Source organism: Stegastes partitus, unplaced genomic scaffold (assembly GCF_000690725.1).
Source record: "Stegastes partitus isolate 25-593 unplaced genomic scaffold, Stegastes_partitus-1.0.2 Scaffold1979, whole genome shotgun sequence".
NCBI classification, from domain to species: Eukaryota; Metazoa; Chordata; class Actinopteri; family Pomacentridae; genus Stegastes; species Stegastes partitus.
The window spans coordinates 32492-56080 of NW_007579710.1; the positions used below are offsets into that span (position 1 = coordinate 32492).

General features: G+C 42.3%; 1 protein-coding gene across 1 annotated transcript in view; it reads left to right on the forward strand.

Annotated features, from left to right (window-relative positions):
* The first annotated feature begins 1013 nt into the window (after positions 1-1013).
* The window catches only part of LOC103373429 (connector enhancer of kinase suppressor of ras 2-like), a 30698-nt gene continuing 8122 nt past the window's right edge, over positions 1014-23589 (forward strand). The window contains exons 1-16 of the mRNA XM_008303316.1: positions 1014-1077; positions 5210-5373; positions 7337-7539; positions 8644-8731; positions 10217-10258; positions 10366-10485; positions 13698-13757; positions 13921-13989; positions 17096-17242; positions 18772-18905; positions 20819-21021; positions 21183-21272; positions 22130-22320; positions 22418-22466; positions 22607-22785; positions 22882-22955. Of these exons, the coding sequence (XP_008301538.1) occupies positions 1014-1077; positions 5210-5373; positions 7337-7539; positions 8644-8731; positions 10217-10258; positions 10366-10485; positions 13698-13757; positions 13921-13989; positions 17096-17242; positions 18772-18905; positions 20819-21021; positions 21183-21272; positions 22130-22320; positions 22418-22466; positions 22607-22785; positions 22882-22955 (1877 nt within the window). The remainder of the gene's footprint in view (positions 1078-5209; positions 5374-7336; positions 7540-8643; positions 8732-10216; positions 10259-10365; positions 10486-13697; positions 13758-13920; positions 13990-17095; positions 17243-18771; positions 18906-20818; positions 21022-21182; positions 21273-22129; positions 22321-22417; positions 22467-22606; positions 22786-22881; positions 22956-23589) is intronic.

Here is a 23589-nt window from a genome sequence, read left to right on the forward strand (position 1 = left end):
CACCACAACTATTCTGAGGAAACTCCAAAGCAGCGTCCTTTGCTTAGCCCCGCCCACAACGACTGTGATTGGTTTAAAGAAATACAAACAAGCCAGAGGGTTTTGTCTTTTAAATCCTCTATAGCAGAAAGATAGTGAGGGGCAGCCAGACACATCATGTTTTACAGAATGGGCTCCCCATCACTCAGTTAAAAGTGAAGAAGCCTGTTGGATGAGAGGAAAAGCAGTCAGCTTCCACTGAAGCATTTAGGACTATCATTTATTTCCTCCACTGCTTCCCTGTGCAGTGCAGTTGGATGAGACAGTGAATCTACTTTGTTAAAACAGTCAGCACGTAGCTTCCACTCAATTTCATCTTATTAATGCCAGAACTGCACCGAAAATAGCTTCTGACACTCAACCAAGCTTTACACAGACTCAGCTCTCATTCTGATCCAAATCCTGCCTAATCCGGATCCAATAATTCCCTGTTAAGACTCCCACTCCTCCGGCGGGCACCGATCGCCCCTCATAGCTGCACACTTCGCTCGGTGAGGACTGTGACTCCATGTCTGTGTGAGGGAGGATGCTCAGAGCGAACCCAACCTCTCCAGACACCAGGATGAAGTAACAGTCTGCGCGTTGTTCTCTGCTCTGGATGCTACTGGGATGTATTTTGGAAGCGGGGTCGGGCAGCAGCGACCCACCAGCATCACAACACTGAGCCTGACATGAATGACAAGTAAAAAAAAAAGATCCCCCTTTTTTTTTTCTTTTTCTTTTTCTTTTCTTTTTTTTTTTTCAAATCAAGTGAGCAGCACAGGAATGTGCACAGGGCTGCGCTCAGACTCCTCACAGCGACATTTTGGACCTTTTGGACCTACCTCGGTTTGTTTGTAAACAGCAAAGAAGAATCCTCCAGTTTTATTACAATTTTTTGTTCCCCAACACATTTTATTCTTTCATTTTGGACATTTTTGAGTGGGAGTTGGTTTGTTGGGAGTGTTTCTCTTTTGTGAAGGCAAACTTCTACCATGGCACTGGTTATGGAGCCTGTGAGCAAGTGGAGCTCCAGTCAAGTGGTTGACTGGATGAAAGGTAGGCTTCAGACACAGCGATCGCCTCGTTTCTATCACCAAACTGCTGTGTTGCATTGAACATAGTCTCACACAGTCGCAATGCATTTCAACAGATTGAGTCGAAGATGCCAAAAGGGAACAAAACACCTGCTGAGCCTCGGATTTTTTCGCCTCCACGCTCGCTGAAGGCTTTTAATTACAGCCTTAAATCGTTTCATCGATTTTTTTTTTTCAACAGTCTAGAGACGACTTGTACCTTTCAGACAGACCTGATCTCTCCGGAGCACATTCAAAATAGCCCCAAACGGTTTTTTAAAACCCCCTCTATTGTGTCCTGCGGTGGTCATTGTTAACGCAGGGGAGCCTCGCAGGAGGCTGAGAAACACAGATCCAGTAATTACACCCAAATGATCAGCCCCCTCTCCCTGGATGTTGTGCTCAGGAAAGGTTTTAAGTTATCGACCGAGCTTCATGTGTTTGCACAGAGCTGGTGCACGATCAGAGCCATCTGTGCGAAAAATGTTGATCCACAGATGCCCTAAGTCATTAAGAAGTCACAGCTGACTAAGAGCAGCATCATGCAAGACTGGCTTCAGTTTTAAATCCTTATAATGCACCTAAACCTGGGCCCATCACTGGGAGTGTATAAGCTCCTAGGTTAGATATTTGCTCTGACACAAGAGCACTTTACTGTAAATCAGAGCATCTTTTCATTTATTTTTTTTGTTAGAATAAAGAGATGTACAAGCAGGACTCAGCCTTGTAATCAAGCACTGTTTGGGCCTATTGTAATTTAAGCTGAACTGTAATTAATAAAGATCTGGAAGTTAGAAAAATGCATTGTTACTATTTAATTTATCATTCGTAAGCATTGGAAGCTCCTTTGAGGAAACGTGTCGACCGATTCACTCTCCAAAGATCTCTAAATGCCCCCAAACAGCTGTGGAGGATTTACTGCCACATCCTATCAGGATACTTCCAGGGCACAGATTTCCTCATTAGCTATGCTGCTTTTTTTTGTGTGTGTGTGTCTGTTTGCATTACAAAGTTATTACCGCCAGCAAATGAGATAGAAATGTAAAGGAGGGAATGTTAAAGTGAGTAGGAGGCTGTTATCTGAGTGTGCGTATTTGTCTTCTGACACAGTGAGCGTTCCAGTAATGGTGTGTTGTTTTGCAGAGCCACGTGCTCACGTGTCAGGCCACAGCCCTTCAGATGAAACATACACATCCATGCATCTTTACCGCCTCAACACACATACACACACATATGTATCGCACGCCATAATAATTCTGAGCCTGCAGGTCTTTTCTGCTGGCTCAGACGTATTATGATTGCGAGGATCAAACCTCTCCCAGTATGAGTTGTGTATTACAGATTGTACCTGAATCTGTTGCTGCCTTTTAAACAGGGTGTTTTTTTGTGCTCGCTCAGTGAAGAGATAAAATGCAAAGTGTAAAGCGTGAGGGAGGATATACGCAGACAAAAAGGGTGGTGATAAGATTTAGAGACGGCCAGAAACAGAAAGGCCGTAACAGTTCAAATGAGATCTAAGATGATGTGTAAATAAGCTGGTAGCACAAGAGAGAAACGCAGGAGGCAAGAAGTGGAGATTGGAAACGAGGGAGGACTCTTCAGTGTCCCACATCTGACAAGTGGAGCAGAGACGGTTCTTGTGCCCAGAGCCCCAGTAATGGTAATTTAAAGTGAGGGACAGAGTGGCGCTGAGGAAACGGCAGAGGAGCGGGGGTTTCATTCTCGCCTCACATCCATTCTCAACCCCTTTAGGACTGGCAGCGTTTTGTCGTTAGCATTCACAGGTTCCATTATTAGCATGCCGCTCCGTGATGTCACTGGAGGCCAAATAGGGGCACCCCGTGACCTTCCCACAGTCCCGCTCTCCACCCCCTGTTAGTGTTTTGTGTGAGCTCCATTCCCAGCTGTGACAAAGCCGCTTTAAAGGAGAGATTCTCATCACAAAGGAGAAAAAAAGAATTCCAGCTTTGACTGAAAATGTGTTCTTGACATACCGAGTGAATGGTATTTGTGCAAACACATGCGATGTGTGCATTATTGTCTTCTCTCTTTTTCTAATTGTCTTGATGTTTTGAGCCACAGAACTAATTCAGGCTTAGTATAATCTCTTCTCTCCTCCTGACAGTGTTGCATTAAGATAATTCACATTTTGTGACATATATCAGGTTTATCTTTGAGCTCCTTTTGCTGCACAATCACACACCGACTCCCCTGTTGTCTGGCACACACACACACACACACACACGGACAGTGATCAATGACGAGTCAGATTAACACATATCAGTTGTAACAAAGCTAACAGCCTTGAATAGCTCTCTTTCCTTACATTACCACTGGATTATCTAGAACGGAGATCAGGATATGTCAGCGCTGTGCTTTTTAATTTCTCCTCAGCGTGGCTGATAATCTGAGCCGTACATGAAGTAGACAGGAAAATTGATGTAGCAGAGATTACTCAGTGCAATCAGTGAATTACGCTCCATCTAGAAGGGATTTTTATTGCACGTTGCTCCTTTGAATGAAGGGCAAAAAGCAAAATATGGAAGTTTTAAAGGGGAAACCACCAAACTTTTAACAGCAAGTCTCATGTTTTGATGTAACTCACGTTTTAATTATAATAATAGCCCTCATTTATACAGCACCCATCTAAATAGCACCATATGCTGCTCTACAATGTAAAACCCTTTGGGAGTTTTTAAATTATTGCTAATGAAATAAGCAGATAGTTACTTTAGCTTGATGTCTCATCTAACTATTTCCTTGTTTCATTCTGCGGTTTGGGGAGAATCCCTGCCAAAAATCCTGCTTTGTGGTTTCTATGGCAACGTGGGGAATACTTCATTGACATAATGAGTCTCAATTAACTTGGTAAAGAGGCTGATTAGTTAAGCTCTTAAATGTTATGCAAAACCATGAAACTCCCTATGCTTCCTCTCCACCGTTTAGCTGCCAGCTCAACCACGACGTGAATGCTTGATCAGGTTCGGGCTCAGCACCGAGTCACATGTGGATGATCGGTTCAGAGACAAGACGAGGAGAGAGTCGTCAGCGTGTGAGAGAGAGAGAGAGAGAGAAAAAAAAGGACAGAGACGATGGAAAGAGGCCGTCTGTATAGAAAATGCCACACAAAAGCTACTCTTTCTGTCTCTAGTGGTAAAAAGGATATCCAGTTAGCTTGCAGAGCACTTTGTGTTGACATTCAACCACGACGTATACACAGATAAATAATTTGTTTTTCAGCTTAATAATGCATTTGCTTGATGTCAAAGTTAACAAAACGAAAGTAAACAACATTCTAGAGTGAAGAAAACCCCATTCAGAAACTGTCAAATCAAATTTTATGCACAGAACTTTGTGTGATATCATCCAAAATACTCAATTTGAACCTAATTCACTTCATCAGGGCAGAGTACAGCTGCAGAAATACAGCACAGTGATCCTGCAATTTTTGTTTACTTGTGTGTCAAAGAGAATTTCCTTTAAGTCTGAAGAGTCATTTCAAACGACATTTTTGTGACGCGGCTGTAATAGATTGAATACTTTTGTGAAACTTCCTGATTTCATGTCTTCCCCTCTCCATATATACTGTAATGATGCACTCGATCGCGCAGTTTGTAGTCATAAATTTCACAATATAAGGCATAAAATGATGCAGACAGGAGCTGCGGAATCAGTTTGCTTTAGTCTGTTGCGCTCCATCAACAGTCGCTCCAAAAGACTTCACACCTGCTGCAGCGGTGAAATATGTAAAACAAGCTGAGCACACATACATCGCACTTTTTTTTTTTTTTTTTTTGTTGAGAGCTTTTTTTTTCTTCTTCCCAGTTTAAAGCTGAACAAAAATGCAGCTAAGGACTGTTGACGAGGGGGAATGTGTCAGATTTCTTGCCTGACACAGAATGTTTCACACTTGAACACAACAAAATACCACCTGTGCTCACACTTTACAGATTTACAGCACATATTCTGGCAAAGACAGCCATAGTTAGTATGCTGTTAGAGCATATTATGCAAACAGAGGTTTCACGAGAAAATCCGACGCTGCCTGCAAACTAAACCGCCAACTTGTCGAGCTGTGCTGAAAGTTTCCCTGTTTTCCTGTGTGCTTCCCTCAGGCCTGGACGACTGCCTGCAGCAGTACATCAAGACCTTTGAGAAGGAGAAAGTAGGGGGGGACCAGCTGCTGCGTATCACCCACCAGGAGCTGGAGGATTTGGGAGTGTCCAGAATTGGACACCAGGAACTCATCCTGGAGGCTGTGGACTTACTCTGCGCTCTGGTGAGTCCAAGCTTCCCACGCCGTCTTCCCACCGCTCTGTACTGTCACTTCAAAGAGTCATGGACCACTGCTGTCGCAAGAAGTTTCTGCGGAACATTTGGTGCCTCCACAGCTAATAATTTAAAAAGTCGGTGGATACATCAAGTCAGAAACTAAATTGATTGTGATGTGTCAGCTGTAATTTTTGCATAAAGTTATCCTTCATAAGCCTGTTAAGTTGGTTGCTTCAGGAATAACTTACTGTGAACAGGTTTGCTTTAGGCCTCGGTTTTTTCAAACATCACAGCACATCTACCAGACTTCGTAATCTGGCCGAAAACATCCTCTACAGGCAAATCTTACAACTGTCATTAGTGCTGACACGGATTACAGCCTCATCTTGAAGTGATTTCTGCTCTTAGTCTCAGGGATACAAGTTTCGTGTGTGTCAGCATCATCGACTGCTGTTTTGCTGATTTGGCTAATGTGCTGCGTGTATTTATTTAGCTTCTAACACTGACTCCACATGTTAGTGCAGTGACCCGTGTTCGCTTCTGATTCAGAACACAACAATGTAACCGTTTCCCCAGTGTGACACTCAGCAGCTCCTGATAGAAGAACGTAACACAATCGGTTCAGACAATCAATTCGGCGGTTGTGAGGCTGCTAATATGAAATGAAATCATCGGGTGCAATAAATCCACTATAAGCCTGTTTTTTTTTGTTGGTTACAGAGCAAAGGAGCAGACGAGGGAGCATTATTGTTATCTGTGTTTTCCTCAAATTGATGGCAGCGATGCTTGTTAACCATAAATGCAACAAAATGCTGTCTCTAATAGAGACAGTACAGGGAATTAATCAAACCTCTGTTGAGCAAAGAGAACACACACTTTCAAAAACGTTGCATGTTCGTTTTATCTCCCTGCGCTCCTAAAAAAGCTTAACCACTAAAAAACAAAAAGTGATTTAGTAAAGGAATATTGTGTTTTATTTCCCCAGAGCCTAGTGCGACCGGCTCAGATTACTTGTTTTGTGCAACCAACATACCAAAATACGCACATTGGAGAAGCTACAACTAGGCAATATTCAGCATTTTTGCTCAAAAATGTGATCAAATGTCTAATTTCTTGGACATCTAATGTGTTGCATCTAATTGCCAACACCTACTGTGGCCGTGCTGTCCGTTTCAGAGAGGAAAAAAATCTGAAGTTAATTTACTAGCTCAGGGAATGTAAATGTAAATCAATCCCTCTTTTTGTGTTTGTCTGTTTGTGTGTCATCTACCTGCAGCTGAATCATTTCTGTAATTTCCTCTGTTGTCGGATCCTTAATTTTAGTTGCACATGACGTAAACGCTGCTGAAACATTGAAATCCAATTTGCTGCTCTGACATCAAATTCAATTAGACTTAAGGAAAAGAAAAGGAGACGGATGAGTGAGGAGTAGAGACTGGAGATGGAGATGTGTTAACCCCGCAGAAACTGGATGGAGATTTAGCGGGCCGAGGTCACAGTTGCAATCTGAATCTAAAGTCCTCTCATCCTGCATGGCTGCGCGGGGGGCCCTGCTTCAGCCCCAAAGCTTCTTACGTAACTGGGATTTTGTTTTAAGTCTCTCAGGCACTGCTGTATTAAATATGATTAGTGGCCCTCCTGCTGCGCTCTCCCCTCCCAAGAAACCCTGACATGATCGACGCCCGCAGGCCTGCACGTGCTGCTGGCTGTACGGTTTAATGAGCGCTCAGCCATCCCTCGACATGCAAAGTGACAGCTGGTTTCCTCGCGTGTCCGTCATATGTGCAGCATTTTGTGTCGTGCAACAAGGTGGGCTGCTCTGCCAGTGGTCCTCTCATTCACAGAGCAGTGTCAAGACAACAATTGTGTTCAGCTTCCGCGCTGGAGAAAATCTTGGAAGGCGTCAGAGTCAGAACAAACACTGACAAACTGGTCAAACAGAGTGAATTTACTTTCCTTTCTCCCTCTAGAATTATGGGCTGGAGACTGAGAATCTGAAGACGCTCTCTCACAAGCTGAATGCGTCTGCCAAGAACCTGCAGAACTTCATCACGGGCCGGCGGCGCAGCGGCCACTACGACGGCCGAGCCACCCGCAAGCTGCCCAACGACTTCCTCACCTCCGTGGTGGACCTCATCGCTGCAGCCAAAAGCCTCCTGGCCTGGCTAGACAGGTGAGATTTGCAAAAAGGTGCACCTATCAGTAATTTATACAAGATAAAAGGCACGTGGTAACAATTGGACACGCATATGAATACATTCATGAGTGCACACATTCATACAAGCAGACACAAACAGTGTTCTCCCTTTAAAATCTGGTCTTTGGAAATACTTCAGCCCTTAGGTTAGCTTTAGATGCGTACTTGTGAATATTTTAATCGCATTTTCAAGCTCAAACGTGAACTGTTCATTCTGAAACTTAAAATTTATTATATTCTGGTTGAAAATAACCTGCAGCCAGCCAAACATATAAAAACTGGCTTCAAAAAGGAATGAGGCTTGTTTTTCTGACATCATGCTCTGGATTATGTGTTTGGGGTGTTCTAGGTTTTTTTTTTTCTTTTACCTGAAACAGACCAGTTTTTGTTTTTTTCTTTGTGCGTAATGTCTGTGACCAATCAGCTGACAAAAAGAAGATGAGTAAAGGCCTTATATAAGTCGATTTTGACAGGGTGGCCAAAACGACACAGAGCAAGTCTATTTATATTTGTCGCTTTATCCCCTTGCTTCTCTGTGGGATTGTGCCAATGTGTGTGTGTGTGTCTGCATGTGTCTGATGAAGTTGGAAGTTCAAAGCTGACAACATTCGACTGAAATAACAAAGTGATCTGCTGTTTCCTTTTACCCATATAGCAGGCAACCGTTTACGGCATTCATTCTAATTAAAATTCAGCTTTCCATGTTTCGTTTTCATGTTTGAAAAAGCAGGTTTGTCAACAGACCAAAATATAAATAGGAAAAAAAAAAAGAAGTGGGATTTAAAATATAACTGCGATTGTTAAACTGTGGACAGCTCACATTGGCCTTTCCCGTATGACAAATAAAGATATTGTTGTTATATATTATGTGTAGGTGTTATTGTTGCACGAAGCATTTATATTGTTCTCAGAAATCTGACTTTCTTTAAAAGCCTCCAAAATGTGGATGCAAACACAGGCCCGTGTGCGTGCTGCTGTACACGGCTGTGTGTTTGGAAACGTTCCCACAAATTTACCAGTGATTTAGTCTCGAAAGAAGAATGATCTAATGGTTCATTCCAGGTGCTCCTTCTTTTTCAGGTCTCCATTTGCTGCAGTGGCTGATTACTCGGTGACGAGGAACAATGTGATCCAGCTGTGTCTTGAGCTCACCACAATTGTGCAACAGGTAAAGTAAATCTATAATACCGTAATATACAGCTTAAAAACCCTTCATTTGATAAGAGCAACCTGACCCACTTTAGAGGATTACGGCAAAATGCAAACTGACCGAAATGTTTGCATATAGTTTTAGAAACATCTGCACAGGATACACGCACCGATCAGCCACAGCATTGAAAACCGGCTGTCTAATATTGTGTAGGACCCCATTTGTGCTGAAATAAAGCAGCTCTGACTCACTGGGATATGGACACAGGACCTCTGGGGGCGTCCATGGATGCTGAAACAGATTGAGACCTGCGGAGTTTCGAGGCTGAGTCAACACCTTGGACTCTTTGTCATGTTCCTTGAGGTGTTGCTGAGCGGTTTTTTGCAGTGCGGCACGTAGTTCTGCTGGAGGGGCTGCTGTTGTTTGGGAGCGCTGTTGCCGTGGGGGCCGTACGTGGTCTGCAACAATGTTTACATGGGTGGTGCGTGTCAGAGCAACAGCCACGTGATTACCAGGACCCAAGGTTTCCCAAAAGAACGTTGCATTGTAATGAGATGATCAGTGTTATTCACTTAACATGCAGTGGTTTTAATGTTATGGCTGATGGATGTATACAGTAGTGAATGTGCATGTTGTGCTTATGGAGAAAAAAGTGAAGCATTTCATTTAATTCCTTGTATAAACCTTCAATTTTTTGGACACATTGCATCCATATACATATGCAAATATTTAAAAAAGAAAAGATAGATGCAATGAAGTGCTTCAGTTAATGCCATGCACATAATTATCTATATATCAGCTCGTTACTGATATGAGAACAAACTTCATTTTGTCCTGCACAAATTTTCTAGCTTTATAAATTGCAGCTGTCAATGCTCATTACAAATACTTAAGCTAGACTTCATAATTTGGTTGTCAGATATGCAGTCTTATGAAGCATCACCTCATTTAGCTACACTTGGAGTGCATGCATGTACAGTTTTTTTTTTTTTTTTCTTTTCAAAATTGCAGGCACATGGGGTCGAATCAAATGTTAGAGGCTTATCACAGATTAGATTTTAATGTCCTTGCACACAGGCCCGTAAATGGCGACAGTCGGTCCTGTATGACTCCGAAAGATCAGTAAATGATGAGAGAAGTGATTCTTAATGGCTTTCAGCGCGGTCTCTATGGAGGATAATGTTCCTGCAGAGTTAAGAGAAAAATTAAAGTGGGAAAAAATTAAAGGTGGGAGTGAAAGAGGGCGAAAGGGAACGAGTTGAAGGCTGAGAGAGAGGAAGACTGGCAGATAGAAAGAGAGAGAGGCATGCCTCCGCAATGGTGATTCATTTGTTTTGTGTTTGTGCATGCCTGTGTGGGAGTGTTGCGGGTTATAGGTGCCAAGCTGCTCGTTTTTTTTCCTCTTTTTTTTTTTGCTTATATCCACCTACAGCAGAAATGCCAATAATAACTCCATTTTGACAAATTCTCTTGAGGTAACAGTGCTCTCTGAATGTTCCCCAGGACTGCTCTGTGTATGAAACAGAAAACAAGATCCTGCATGTGGTGAGTTTTTGCTGACTTTATTCCAGTGGACTGAAAGAAAATGAAGCTGTTATGTGCACACTTGGAGGCGTTTTCTTTTTTTTTCATCCCTAATGTGTCCTCCCCAGTGTAAAACTCTGTCTGGAGTGTGCGACCACATTATCTCCCTGTCCTCGGATCCCATGGTGTCACAGTCTGCACATTTGGAAGTTGTGCAGCTCGCCAACATAAAATCCACTGAAGGCTTGGTAAGACTGTCGCTCTCACTGGTCATCCTACCCAGTATGATGCGAGAGGATGCTCTGTGTGTTTCTGTCGTCTGTAGCTCAGCTGCAAAAATATAACCGAAAAAATAAAAAAATGCCTAATGGCAGTATTTTCAAGAACACTTACTTGGCAATATTGATGTAACAGGAAGTGGTTGCAGTTAGCAATTAGGCATAAATTAAAGAAAAACCTTCTAATTGCACCGAAATTAAACTGAAGATGTTTATAAAGCCCAAGTGCTTGGTTATGACACTGAAAGCTAATATAATAGCTGGTAGTTTCTGAGTAAAATACATTTCACGCAGCAACTGACTGATTGGATTCATTCATTTTCACCCTAACTGCATAGACATGTAGTTATAACTGACCCAAACCTTTTCCATGGCTCTAATTTTTACTGTGCATTGTTTCTTTGGAAGAAACAGGCAATTTTAAAATACAATTGAAGACACAGTAAAGCCATTAAATCGCTGCAGATGACCTGCAAAGTCCAGCATGTGGCACTCATTTGAGATGTATTAGGAGCTTTCACATGAATCACAAAATACAATAAAATGACTGCTAAGAAATTTCACAGTAATTACCTTTTGCATTGTGTTGTTAATGTAGGAGTGACCTTGCTGACTGAAATCTACTGGTAGCTTCCATGTAATATTTCAAGACATAAATATGCGACATTTTGAGATACGAGTTCTACGTCATCCAGTCACATCCACAACTGAGTAGCTACTGTGGACCAAACTGATTCATAGATGCCCAATATTCCACCACACACCTGCACACAAGACAGCTTTCAATATACTTTCATAAGATCTGACTTAATCTACTTAAAATATGAAGATGTTAATTGTTTTCCAGGTTTGATGAAATGAACGCAGGAAAAAGCTTCCAAAAAAAAAGTAAAGTACAAAACTACTAATGATGCTGGATGATGGTGAAAACTACTAATTACAAAAATCATAACAGCATGACTCTTCACGGCATATTCTGTTTGATTGAAATACGGCATGTGCAAATTATCTTGCAGCATGTCACTCGCTCACAGCAAATACAGTTAATTCAGTCACTTTACTAACTTTGCCTGATTTGTTTCTTCCAGTTGAAATGCTTTTATAAGTACAGTTTTGTAATTCCAAAGACACATAACCATGTAGGGACTTTATTGTTGTTTTTTGGTTGTAATTCTCTCCGTTTGTCCTAAATATATCTCAGGAATGCCTGAAATTTGGCACAAACGTTCAACTGGATTCAAATATGAACTGAGTATGATTTGATGGTAAAAGGTCAAAGGTCACGGTCACCTCACAAAACACATTTTTAGGCCAAAACTCAAGAATATATCACTAATTGTGGCAAAAAATTCACAAAAATCTAATAAGAGCAAAATTATGAAGTGATGACGTTTAATATTCAAAGATAAATCTAATTTCTAAGTCGTGTCATTTTGCAAAAACACAGTTCTGGCCTTTATTCAACACCATAAATCAAGAACAGAAGGGGGGAATTGTGACCATATGTCACATGTGGTCGGATATTAAAATAGTGAGACTAATCTTGGGTGTCCATCTTGAAGCTGGTGACTACATAGATATTATGTGCTGCCAAATTAAAGATGTGTGTGAAGCGTCTACCTTTAAAATGCCAGAATCTCCAAGTAAAGACAGCATGTTTCTCAATCGTCAGAAATTATTAATTGGAATCATAAACGTCGCTATCGTGATAACTTCCATTCTGACCCCGAAAAATGCACTCAGTTCCTTTTATTAAATTCCTTCAAAGCCTTCACTACTTGTATTGTGAGTCTGGACAGACATGAATGTGAACTGCAACTTGACTGACTGGCGGAGACGTATGACCGCGAGGCAGTCATTTTATTCCAGCCATGAAGTGACCAAGTGCACCAGATATTTCCTTAAAGGGTCAGTTGACCCATATTAGAAAAATACGTCTACCTCTAGAGGTATGCAGATAGTTTCGTTGCAGCGTGATTCCAGCAAATTGAAATTCATTTCAGTTGCTCCAGGCACTGAGAAACTGCATTATTAAATCAACAGAAACATCTCTTTATAGAGAGACTGTCCCTGTTACTAGGGTTGAATCTGTTCATCCGTTGTCCAGAGTGTCCAATATGGCACAATTGGCACTTTACAAAACAGTTGTAGTAGGATTTTTGATTTAGAAAGAGTAGGAGGTAGATCATAAACACTGTGTGCTGTTGTACTGTCTAGTGTCTTGTGGAGCTCAGTGTAGCTGTCCCAAAAACTAGGTTTTGCTGAGCTGGTGGGCATATGAGTCAGCTGATAGAATGCAACATGAAAACAACATGTTGGGCTTGTTGAAATGAGCGAAATACAAACAGCTTAAATGTACAAATTGCAGTGCAACAACCGATAAATGTGTGTGCACCTACTTTTAAGAGCAGCAGAGAAGAATGTTTGCACTGTACAACCATCAGCACTTTGCTGGACTCCATCTTGGCGCTGACCTACACTCAGGCACAAGATCCCTGCTTGGGGCCACAGTGAAAGCCCCACCCCCACACTAACGCTAGCATTGGGCATGGAAGTTCTCTCATCCGTTCAGTGAAACCTGAACACAACAGTGGGCCAAGTGGCCTAAAAATAAATCTCCTCCACTCATCTTGAAGACTGGCATGCTGCTTCTATGTATCTGTATGACTGTGCGTGTGACACATAGTTATGCGCGTGTATTCGTGGTTGTGTGTGTGTGTGTGTGTGTGTTTGAAATGCACTTTAGACCCCTTTTAGCGAAAGCTTTGACTTTTAGCTTTTTTTGCAGCAGACCAACAGTTTTTTGCAGACAAATAATCCTCCATGTTTAATCTGCTTGGAGGGGGACCTGAGTGGGACTCACTCCACGAGATAAACTCACACTGTGTCTCATATGTTTGTAAAGTACACAATATTTTAGGACTTTCAAGTAGTTATTTAAGGATCTGTCTGAGGCAAATCTGAGCTCAGCATGAAAAAACATAATTGAAATAAATCCAGATTTCTTCCCATTTTGGACCGCAAGCAGATTAAAACTGATGTTGTTGCATTTGTAATTTGCAAATATGCAACAACCCTGTTCTGTTCTGCAAATGATTGTGTGGCTGAGATGCTTTGAGTTTGTAATTTGAATATTAAAGTTTGCTGGGTCATAACTTTACGTTACTGCTTTAACCCCACAGGGCATGTACATCAAATCAACGTACGACGGTCTGCATGTAATCACTGGGACGACAGAAGGAGTAAGTACGAGCCTCTATGTGCTCACCTTCGTAGAGCTTCACCTCATTGTTCATTCAGTTGTAGCGTAATTTGTAGATTGGGACGGTTGTATCCCAGTTATCTCTGTTATGACGGTAAAATGTTGCTTCAGTTAATAGCTCTGCCTGTCTGTCTCTCCATCAGTCCCTGGCTGACCGCTGTAAGAAAATCCACGCTGGAGATGAAGTCATCCAGGTCAATCATCAGACAGTGGTACGAGCTTCTTTTTCTTTTTTTTTATTCTCTCTGGCTTGTTTGGTGTGTTTTTTATGTTTGCAGTCTGAATTTGCATAATCATTTTTATGTGCATTTTTCATTTGCATTTGCAGATTGTCTATGCAAATTCCCGTTTAATTCCTACGTACTGTACCGGTTTTGCACACAGAGAATCCCTGCTTCAGACTGTGTGTGTTTTTTTTGCAGTTCCTTTATATACGGTCGTTATACACATCTGTCCATCCACAGCTAGCCACTGCAGCTCGGCTGTTATTGCCTCAGTTACTGGCTGTAAGGTTTCTTGAGGACTTGGATTTGTTCCTTTGCACATCTCAGCATCACTCGGACGGTTTGCTGAAAGCAGATCAAGAGGTGTTTGTTTGAGAAAAGTACCTGTGAAAATCACTGTTTTCAGTGTGATTTCTGTTTTAGTTCCTTGACACCCGTGGTACACCCACACGGATGTTTTTACTTAATAATCAGACCTCTCCGATTAGTTGTGATTCACCTGGTGAGATGACATAGAAATAACATCCTTCTACTTTCACGTAAAAGCAGAAAGTGAAGGAAAGAGGGATTTAGAAGCATTAGAGCTCTTATGCTGGGCTTTGTGATGCTGCTCGTTCTTCTTATTTAATATGGGTGTTTGATGACCCATCATTATTCTCAGCAGTGCTCAGCTTCAACCTGAGCGCTAATCAGCCAGAATAATTGTCCGTTCATTGTTTTCCTGCCAGTGAGATGTAACCGCTCAAAGTGCCTGTTGCCGGAGTGCATATAGCATAGTTTCAACTGAGTGGAAAACGCAAGGCAAAACTTCCTGCGGTGCAGAATTTAAATATAGCACCCTTTGTTTAAAATAATTGCTGCTTGTGTGTGCAACAGCAAGATGTATGATAATTACCCAGCTCAAGTCAGGTTCATTTCAGTCAGTCTGCTCACCCACTGAATGCAGCCATTTTTTAGAGGGAATAAGTGGAAACACACAGTTGATTTGGGTGTCAAGAGTCTTTCATTTCAGTGAAGCGTGCGGGGTTTAAAGGCTGCCAGAAGTGAGAGCAGAGAGATGTCAGCGCATGCTCCTCATGGGGAACCAAAAGAACTACACTGTATCCAAACAGACCTTTTAAGGCAGATATTTCAGCCTGTCATGGCAGCGTAATTTATAGCGGTAATGATGGAACAGAGCCACGATTTCTGATGTAAACTACAGTGATGCTTCTACAGTTTGATTTGCGGCAGGTTGTCAGAGTTGCAGCTTGACTGACGTATGTAAATTGGCTCATGTCTTGTTTCATCTAATGGTAGTACAGATGGGTGCATTTATTTCTGGTAAACAACATAGGAAAACAGTAAGAATGTAGATTTTTATGTTGTATGTACTGTAAAGTATCAGTATGTGGTAGGGAGCTGGTGCACAGGTGTTCTCAGGCGCATGCCGGAGACGTAGCGTTGCATCAAAGATGTCCTGCCGAGACGGTTGTCGAATGAACAGCGGCTGAGTGAATCTGACACACACTTGACATGCCTGCTCATCCCAGACTGCGCTGTCACTCATAAAGACTGCCATAACCGGCTTAAATACTTTTTTAATACATTTAATTTAGTGTGGCCCATGAGCAAATTGATGATGGGGTGGCTGTTCACAACAATCCCTTCAGAGACTCAAGCAACCTTTGGAGAAAACTGCATTGAACCAGATGTGTCTGTGGTGGCCCAGATTACCGGCTTCTCACAGGAAGATAAAACAACAAACCAGAAAGAAAAGTTGTGAAAAGGTCTTAACTGTAAAAGCAAGGAATAAAGTCTTCAGGCCCGAGAGACAGTAGAATGAACGTCAAGGTTCAAAAAACACCGCCAAGGAAAGAAGACATGCTTGGAATAGCTGAGGGATTTCTAATTAAGGCAGCTGGGAGCAGTCCAGTAATGAGACACAGACCAAAGTTCACTGGATTTGAGCATCCTTGTGATTAAGTTGAGAACACATGTAGAAAAAGCTAATTTGGAGCTTTTTCGTGGTGCTGCGCTAAAGATTAGACAGCGTGTCAGAAATAAATAACTCCAGTCGGCTATGATGGATTGGATTTCTGGTGCAGGGATGGTCAATAACTGTAGAAAGCTTCTAACAAATAAAAAAGACTACATACAGCATAGGACAGTTTAACACTAAAGAGTTTCACCAGAATCCCTTTTGGGAGACAAAGCAAAAAGACGAATCCATTGATTTGATGTTTTATTATTAATACTTTCAAGACTTCTTTAACAATGCTGAACAGTAGCTGGATAAAGCTGAAAATCAGGGATTTACTGGTTGAAATAAACACATCTCTTGGCCAGACACAGCAAAACAATCTTTTTCATCACAGAATAAAGCTTTGGAATCGAAACGTGTCTATTTTAGGGTGTCTGTCTCTTTAATGCGCTCTCTGTGAAGAATTTCTGTGTAATGGCTGTCAAGGTGAAAAATTACTTGGAAAGGAACAAAGTGATTGCCAGGTCAGAGCTTGAAAAATGCCGGGCTTCTCGGGCTGTGTGGAATACACAAGATGAACTAAAATTTAGTGCAGTCAGCCAAGCAGGAGAGGATTTTTTTTTTCTCCCCCCCCACAAACTGGACCTGGCATATTTGGTTCAGCAGACAGTGCTTCTCTGGCCGGGATGTTTTTTGTGCCAAATATCATTAAAAGTGGGTTAAAGACTATTTACAAGGCATGCAGCTGTTCACGACATCAGGCTTTAGCACAACATGACAGGAGGAGCACAAGATGCCTTCTGGCGTTCAAGTTTGTATTTAACATCCTCATCAACATGGAGCTCAGAGACTGCAGGCTGTGCTGCAGATCTCATCCATCAGGATCCACGTGTGTTATTAAAACAACAACGACAACAGCACCCTAAATAAAACGACCTGAACCTCAGCATAGAGCGGGTTAGTCATAAAGAAAAGTCATTCAAATCATGTGTGGAAAAACTACCTGGATATTAGACTAGTCACTGGCTGGAGGCTCAAATTGAAATATCAGCATTTTATTTCTGCATTCTGAGTCATGGAGATGCCTGCGTGTGCCGAGGAAACCCTCATCAGGTTATTCTCGTTTGCTAGGTGGGCTGGCAGCTGAAGAACCTGGTGAACTTGTTGCGTGGGGACCCTGCAGGTGTGACCCTGACGCTGAAGAAACGCCCTCAGAGCACGCTCACATCGACCCCTGCGCTGCTCAAAAACATGAGATGGAAGCCGTTAGCGCTGCAGGTACGGCGATGCTTTCATGCTCCACAGATACAGTCTGTTCATCTCCATTTCTTTGTGAATATTTGTGTTATTTGTATGTGTTTTTCTCTGTATCGCTGTCCGTACTGAAAATAAGATTTAATACGCGAACTAAGAAGCCAGATCAGCGCACAAATGGCCAAAATATAAAATAAACACAATAATACGACATAAAGAATCTAATGAAGGAGACATAAAAGTGACACTAATTTACCAAAACACAGAATATTCAATTTTGAGGAGATTGTTTGACTTTAAAGCAGGATTTTAATATATTTTGGAGGTATTCCTTTGCAACCACGACTTGCAACCCAACTTTTATTAATCGTAAAACATTTCTAATACACTCTATAAATACTTTTTCTAGTAACGACTAATTGGTTGAAGGTTCCAGCATCATTCATTCACATGTTAACATTTCAGCCCTAAGTGGCATCTGTTGTCCTACTTCAGCCAAACCAATTACATTATTAGGATCGTGTGCCGGAGCCAGAATGGGTGGAAATGAGAGGGATGTGTATTAAAGTAGTCCAGCCTTTCTTTGAGTCCCATTCCAGAGAAAATGTTTTCTTCCCCCCCGAGGCCCTAAAGCGCAGTCCTGCGCAGCCTCCTCCCCCTTCACATTCTTCTCCTCCACCTAAATCGAATTTGCTCTCCTGCTGGCAATTTTAAGGACAGATGAGGAGGGAGAGAGAAAAAAAAAAAAAACACAGTAACTGTAACGTTTTCTGATCTGAGATGTGACTAAAATTAAGAATGTCAAGGTAGTCGGTTAAGTAACTGAAAAGAAAATTGTGCTGTCGGAGCCCTGCAGTAACATAATGGTTTTATGATGGAGCACACGGAGCGCCTGATTATACATCTCTGACTCTGGTTAGCTGTGAGTTACGCAGCATATTAGCATAGTTTGAGTTATGACTTATCAGTATTCTATTGTTGAAAAAGCTTTTTGCAAGTCCATGTTTAATCACTGCAAAACACGCATCTTGTGATTGGATTACATCTCTCTGACTATTCAAGTTAGGTTGATGAATTTGCAGCTCCATCTTTTGAGACAGTAAATGCGACAAGATGATTATATTGTCGTGGCAAAAAAAAAAATCCAAACACTTAAGCTGCATATTTAGTTATGAAAATTCCTAATAAACAGGGACCAATCTATTTGCAAGTACAGTGTTTAACAGAGTATGTAGGCTATGACCAGATTTTCCTTGACCTCAATGAGAGCGATGCCCAGACTGCACAGCGACCTGCCGTCTTCTGTGCACCAGTTAGAACTGGAGCATCAGAAACGTACAGTACACTGCTCATTTCACGCTTGAGATGCTCGGAGGCGCAGTCTGAACGGAACGAACGCTCGCTCTCTGACTGCACTGAACTGCCGTGAACTCCAAATTTTCATTGTGTCAATCCCTGTAACTGTTTCTCTCTCTCTCTCTCTCTCTTTCTGTCTGCCTGTCTCTCTGTCTTTTCACATGCTCACACATCCACATACACTCGCTTACACACAGCCAATCTTCCCTCAGAGCCCCAGCAGCAGCGTCGCGACGCCCACCAGCACTTTAAGCACTCCATCCAGGAGGAGTAGCTGTGCCCTCCAGGACCTCTTCATCCCGCCTCCTCCGGCAGAACCCTACACCCCCAGGTGAATGCTGATAACACATGAAGTTGTTTTTGACCACTAGTTGCTATGTGGTGCAAGGTTGTTTTTGTTTAGCGTGGATTTTATTTGTATCGTGCACGTGCGAAAGGAAACACATGCACAAGGCTGAGCACGCATGCAACTTGAGACGCACCAAATAAAGTAGAGCAAAGCACCCACACAGCCAAACTAAAGAAAGAGGCGGCTGTAACAGGAAGCATGCGTGGATGTAAACAATACATAAATAAGAGTTTGTTTTTTTAAAAATGGCTTTGCACATGTTTTATGAGGATCGAAATACATTCATCAGACCTCATGGATGCACACAGTGTAACCTCGTCTTCTTAGTTAATCAGTCACTTTGTTGCAGCCTTAACAATCTCAACAATTACCGGATCTATTATCATGAAATTTTATACCGTATTTATCGTCCCCAGAGGATCAATCCGTCTGTCTTTGAAGTTCATCCAACTTTTTGTCTGGCACCATCACCATGTCAAAATTCTGGCTTGACTAAATATGTACTGAATTGCTGCCATTCCCATTGGTCTTAGCTGTACTCTGTGCTTAGTGCTAATTTAGAAACTTTAGCAGCCTAACACACTAAATGACATAAGTGAGTGTGGAAAATATTAAATACGTTTTTGTCTTGTTGTAATGTACATTTTTAACTGACTTTAAAGTAAGATGATAAAAGTAAAACTTAAAGCTGCAGAAGGCAGAAAAGCGCCTGTCCTCCCACCAGCAGAGCACGACCTGCACAACACAGGCAACCCAGAGGTCAACAGTTATTTTTGTCTCCTGAATAAAAGAGCTCTGTTTAACCCATCCAGCCACCACATCCTCCTCCCAATGTGGACTTAGTTGCTCTTTTACTAACCTCACCTGGATCTGAAACGACTTGTGATTGGCTAAAGTCTCTGATCACAGGCTACATTTTCAGATCAAAGAGGAGATGCAGAAGTGTAGTTTTCTCTCAGACCACTTGAATTCAAACATGCTGAATTATTGTTATAGATTTGTTTGCCCAGCGACAACCAAAAAGTATTGCCTAGCTCAGCTTTAAAGGATATGCTTGGTAATTTTCCATATTTTTATCATGAACAAACCCCATCAAATGACCAAAACCAACAATAAACTGAACCTACTGACAAAACTGCTTAAGTAGCCAAAAGCTGATTATTCATAGAGCTTCACTCCTGATAAAAAACTTTTGTAAATACATGATTGAGTCACAGTGTTGGACTTTTAGAGATGTTTTCTTGGCACTGATCGTGGACACTACTCTTTGTTTGGGTCGGTATACATGATATATATACCGCTTGGAGCCACAAGCACGAGAGCACCAAAGCTGAATATAGTCTCCAACACTTTTAGCAGTTTGAGTAATGTTTGCTAGAAACTGCAGTAACCAGGTGTTTTAGGAAGTTATATTAACAAAACTGAGTATTTTTAATGGGAACACATAGTTTGGGGTTGACACAGCCAGGCTGGAGAAGAGGGGAAGTATCGAGTGATGGACTAACATATTTTTGGTTTTATTGACAACAAATATATAGAATATTAACGGCTCTGTTCTTTGAACTGGAAGCTGTTGTTTACTGTTTTCACCCTGTAGAGCAGGGGTGTCGACATCCGGTCCTCGAGGGCCGCAATCCTGCATGTTTTAGATGTTTCCCTTCCAACACACCTGATTCAAATGATCAGGATCGTTATCAGACTTCTGCAGAGCTTGATGATGAGCTGATCATTTGAATCAGGTGTGTTGGAAGAGGGAAACATCTAAAACATGCAGGATTGCGGCCCTCGAGGACCGCAGTTCGACACCCCTGCTGTAGAGCATTCTGATGCCTCTCATTTTCCATGATGTTCCTCCAAACCTGAACTGACCTTAAAACTGCTCTCTGTTACCAAAGAGATGACAAGGGGAATCTGCCGGAAGACGATCCCCAATCGGATGTCCATGTCGCCGAAGGATCCGAGTCCCCAAACTCCTACCTCGACCAGGAATGTCGGCGGCGATTCCCCCTGGTGGAGGAGGACGCCATACTGTACTGCTACGAGTACGACCAGAACCAAGAGGTGTCGTCGGTGCGCAGGGGGAGCACTCCCACTTATGGTAAGACCTCAATTCAAATCCCTGAAAATGTGACGTCTTCATGTTTTTAGGTGTTTTTTTTTTGTTTTTTTTTGGAGACATCTGCAGCTGTTTGATGTGTGCATGTGCGTGTGTGTGGGCAACTGTGCGATATTGACGTTCCCCGCGTCTCTTTGCTCCAGGCAGGCTGAGGCCCATCTCCATGCCGGTGGAATACAACTGGGTGGGAGACAACGAAGACCTGGCCAAGCTGAGGAGAGAGAGCAGGAGAGGTGAGTGGGAGGCAGTGGGAAAGAGAGAAAAAGAAAAGGGAGGCAGAGAAGGGACAGAGGGAGCTGAGGTGAGTGGGAGGATATCTCATAATATCCTCACCCTCTCAGATCTCAGAGCCAGAAAGTAGACGGATGAGCTGGCCTGTCAAAACTGATAACATGCTCGATATCAGTTCTTGCCTCTTTCTCCTCCATATGTTCATAATCTACCGCTGTTCCCTTTTTTTTTCCCTCCCTTCATCCCTCTCTCTCTGTTTCTCTCTTCCTCTTTCTCGCTCTGCTTTGCTCTTTCTCTGTGTTTGGATATAAAAAGTGCGCCGTTGCTCTGGCAACTGTATAAATACATTTTCCCTGAGATTTTCACATTGTGTTGGTGACTATGGAGCTAGGTGGTAAATGGAGTGGGAGGAGACTGAATTGCTTTATTTCAGTCTCAAAGAAAGACTTGAGTGATGTGTTTGTTTCCTCTGGGGATGGTGGTGATGTGTTGCTCCTTTGGGGCTTTTCAAAAAAAAAAAAAAAAAAAGTGATGGCGCTATATTTATCTGCATGAGACAGTGTTTGGAAGTTTTGAGGGCTTCCTGCCTGACAACAGCCTCCGTCTGTAGATGTTTTAATGCCTTTCAAATACTGTAGTGGAAGTCTTTTGAAATGACAGCCTCCACTGATCAAAGGCACTGGTCAGAAAAATCACATAGATAAAGTTAGATCATTTTTTTTGTGATGAGGAGAAACGTGTTTGTTTTAGATGAAACATTCTGGGTTCGGCTGCTAAAATGCGCTGCACGAAGTTTAGTTTACAGTTATTACAGTTAATTTCATGAAGTGTGCTCAGTGCTGAGTTCGTGTCCCTACAGAGAATTCCCTGCTGCGATTTGCAAGTGAAGACAAAGCCCCGGGGGAGAACTTCTTACTGGGCCGCAGCCTGAGCCAGAACAGGAGGAAGTCTGAGCGTGGAGCCAGTCCCACCCATTACACCCTCGTCCCGGCCCTGCAGATGGAGGTGTCCCTGTCCACGTCCAGCTCTGATTCTGCATCCCTATACCATGTCAGTCCTGTATGAAACGTAACATTTTTTTTGCTCTAACGCTTGCACAAGAAGAAGCTTGCAGCATTGCTGTGATCAATCTTTCTTTAATTTGCAGGTGTTTGAGCGATCCTCTCTGCTATCAAGGTCAAAGAAGAAGAGTAAAGGTAGGAGGATTTGTTTTGGGGACATTTTTACTTGAGTGCTCACGCGTCCTCCAACCCAAACATGAGCAGGTGTTTCATGAGAAGTGTTTTCTGTCCCCCCCTCCTTCTCCTCTGCTCGACTCCCTGGCTGGTGCCTGCAGCTGGAAGTCCCATGTCTTCCATCAGCAAGCGACGGATTTCCTGCAGGGACTTGGGTCAGGGGGACTGTCAGGGCTGGCTGTGGAAGAAGAAAGATGCGAAAACCTATTTCTCGCAGAAGTGGAAGAAGTACTGGTTCATCCTGAAAGACACGTGCCTGTACTGGTACATGAATGAAGAGGTGAATATGATGACTTCCATAAAAGAGAGTGTGACACCATTATGACTTTATTCATCATGTGGATCTTTGATTTAACTCAGCGTTTGCTTGTCTCAGGATGAGAAGGCGGAGGGCTTCGTCAGCCTGCCTGAGTTCAAGATTGATCGTGCCACTGAATGCAGAAGGAAGTTGTGAGTATCAGTTTTTATCTGAATGCCAAAGATCAAGTTTTTCCTCTTTGTTTAGCCTCAGAATTAGACACAAGAGGAGAATACATTTCAGAGAGATATCAGCAGAGGTTTGCACATTGTGTGTACAATCAGTGCAGAGGTAGTCTTCTGCAAAATTGGTAGTAAAAAAAAAAAAAGAAAAAGGCTCACACTGCAGGGATTGTGTTAACTTCCTATAGTGTTTGCATACAGTTGATGTTAAGCAACTTTAACTTAGAGGAGAGAGTGACCATGCAAAAAGATGAGAGAGGATGTATGAAACAATTTGCACTTGGACCGTGAATCAGTAATAATTCAGCATTCTGACAAAAGGACAGTTTTTGATTTAAATCTGAAATTGTGACCCAAAATCTGGAGCAGCAGTTGCACTAATAATAGATGATGTAGAATAGTTGATGGAGCAGTACAAAGTGCAATTATGTTATAAAATAGCTCTCTGAAAAGATCCTAGACTGAAAATGTGACACAAAAAGTGTGTGGATCAAATCTTGTCAGTGATATTTCAAAAGACAACCATGTTTTTCTTTTTCTGGCCCCTGGTCACTTTCTAGAGGGAGGGCTGTGACTCTGTTCAGTGTGAGCGCACATGGCTTTA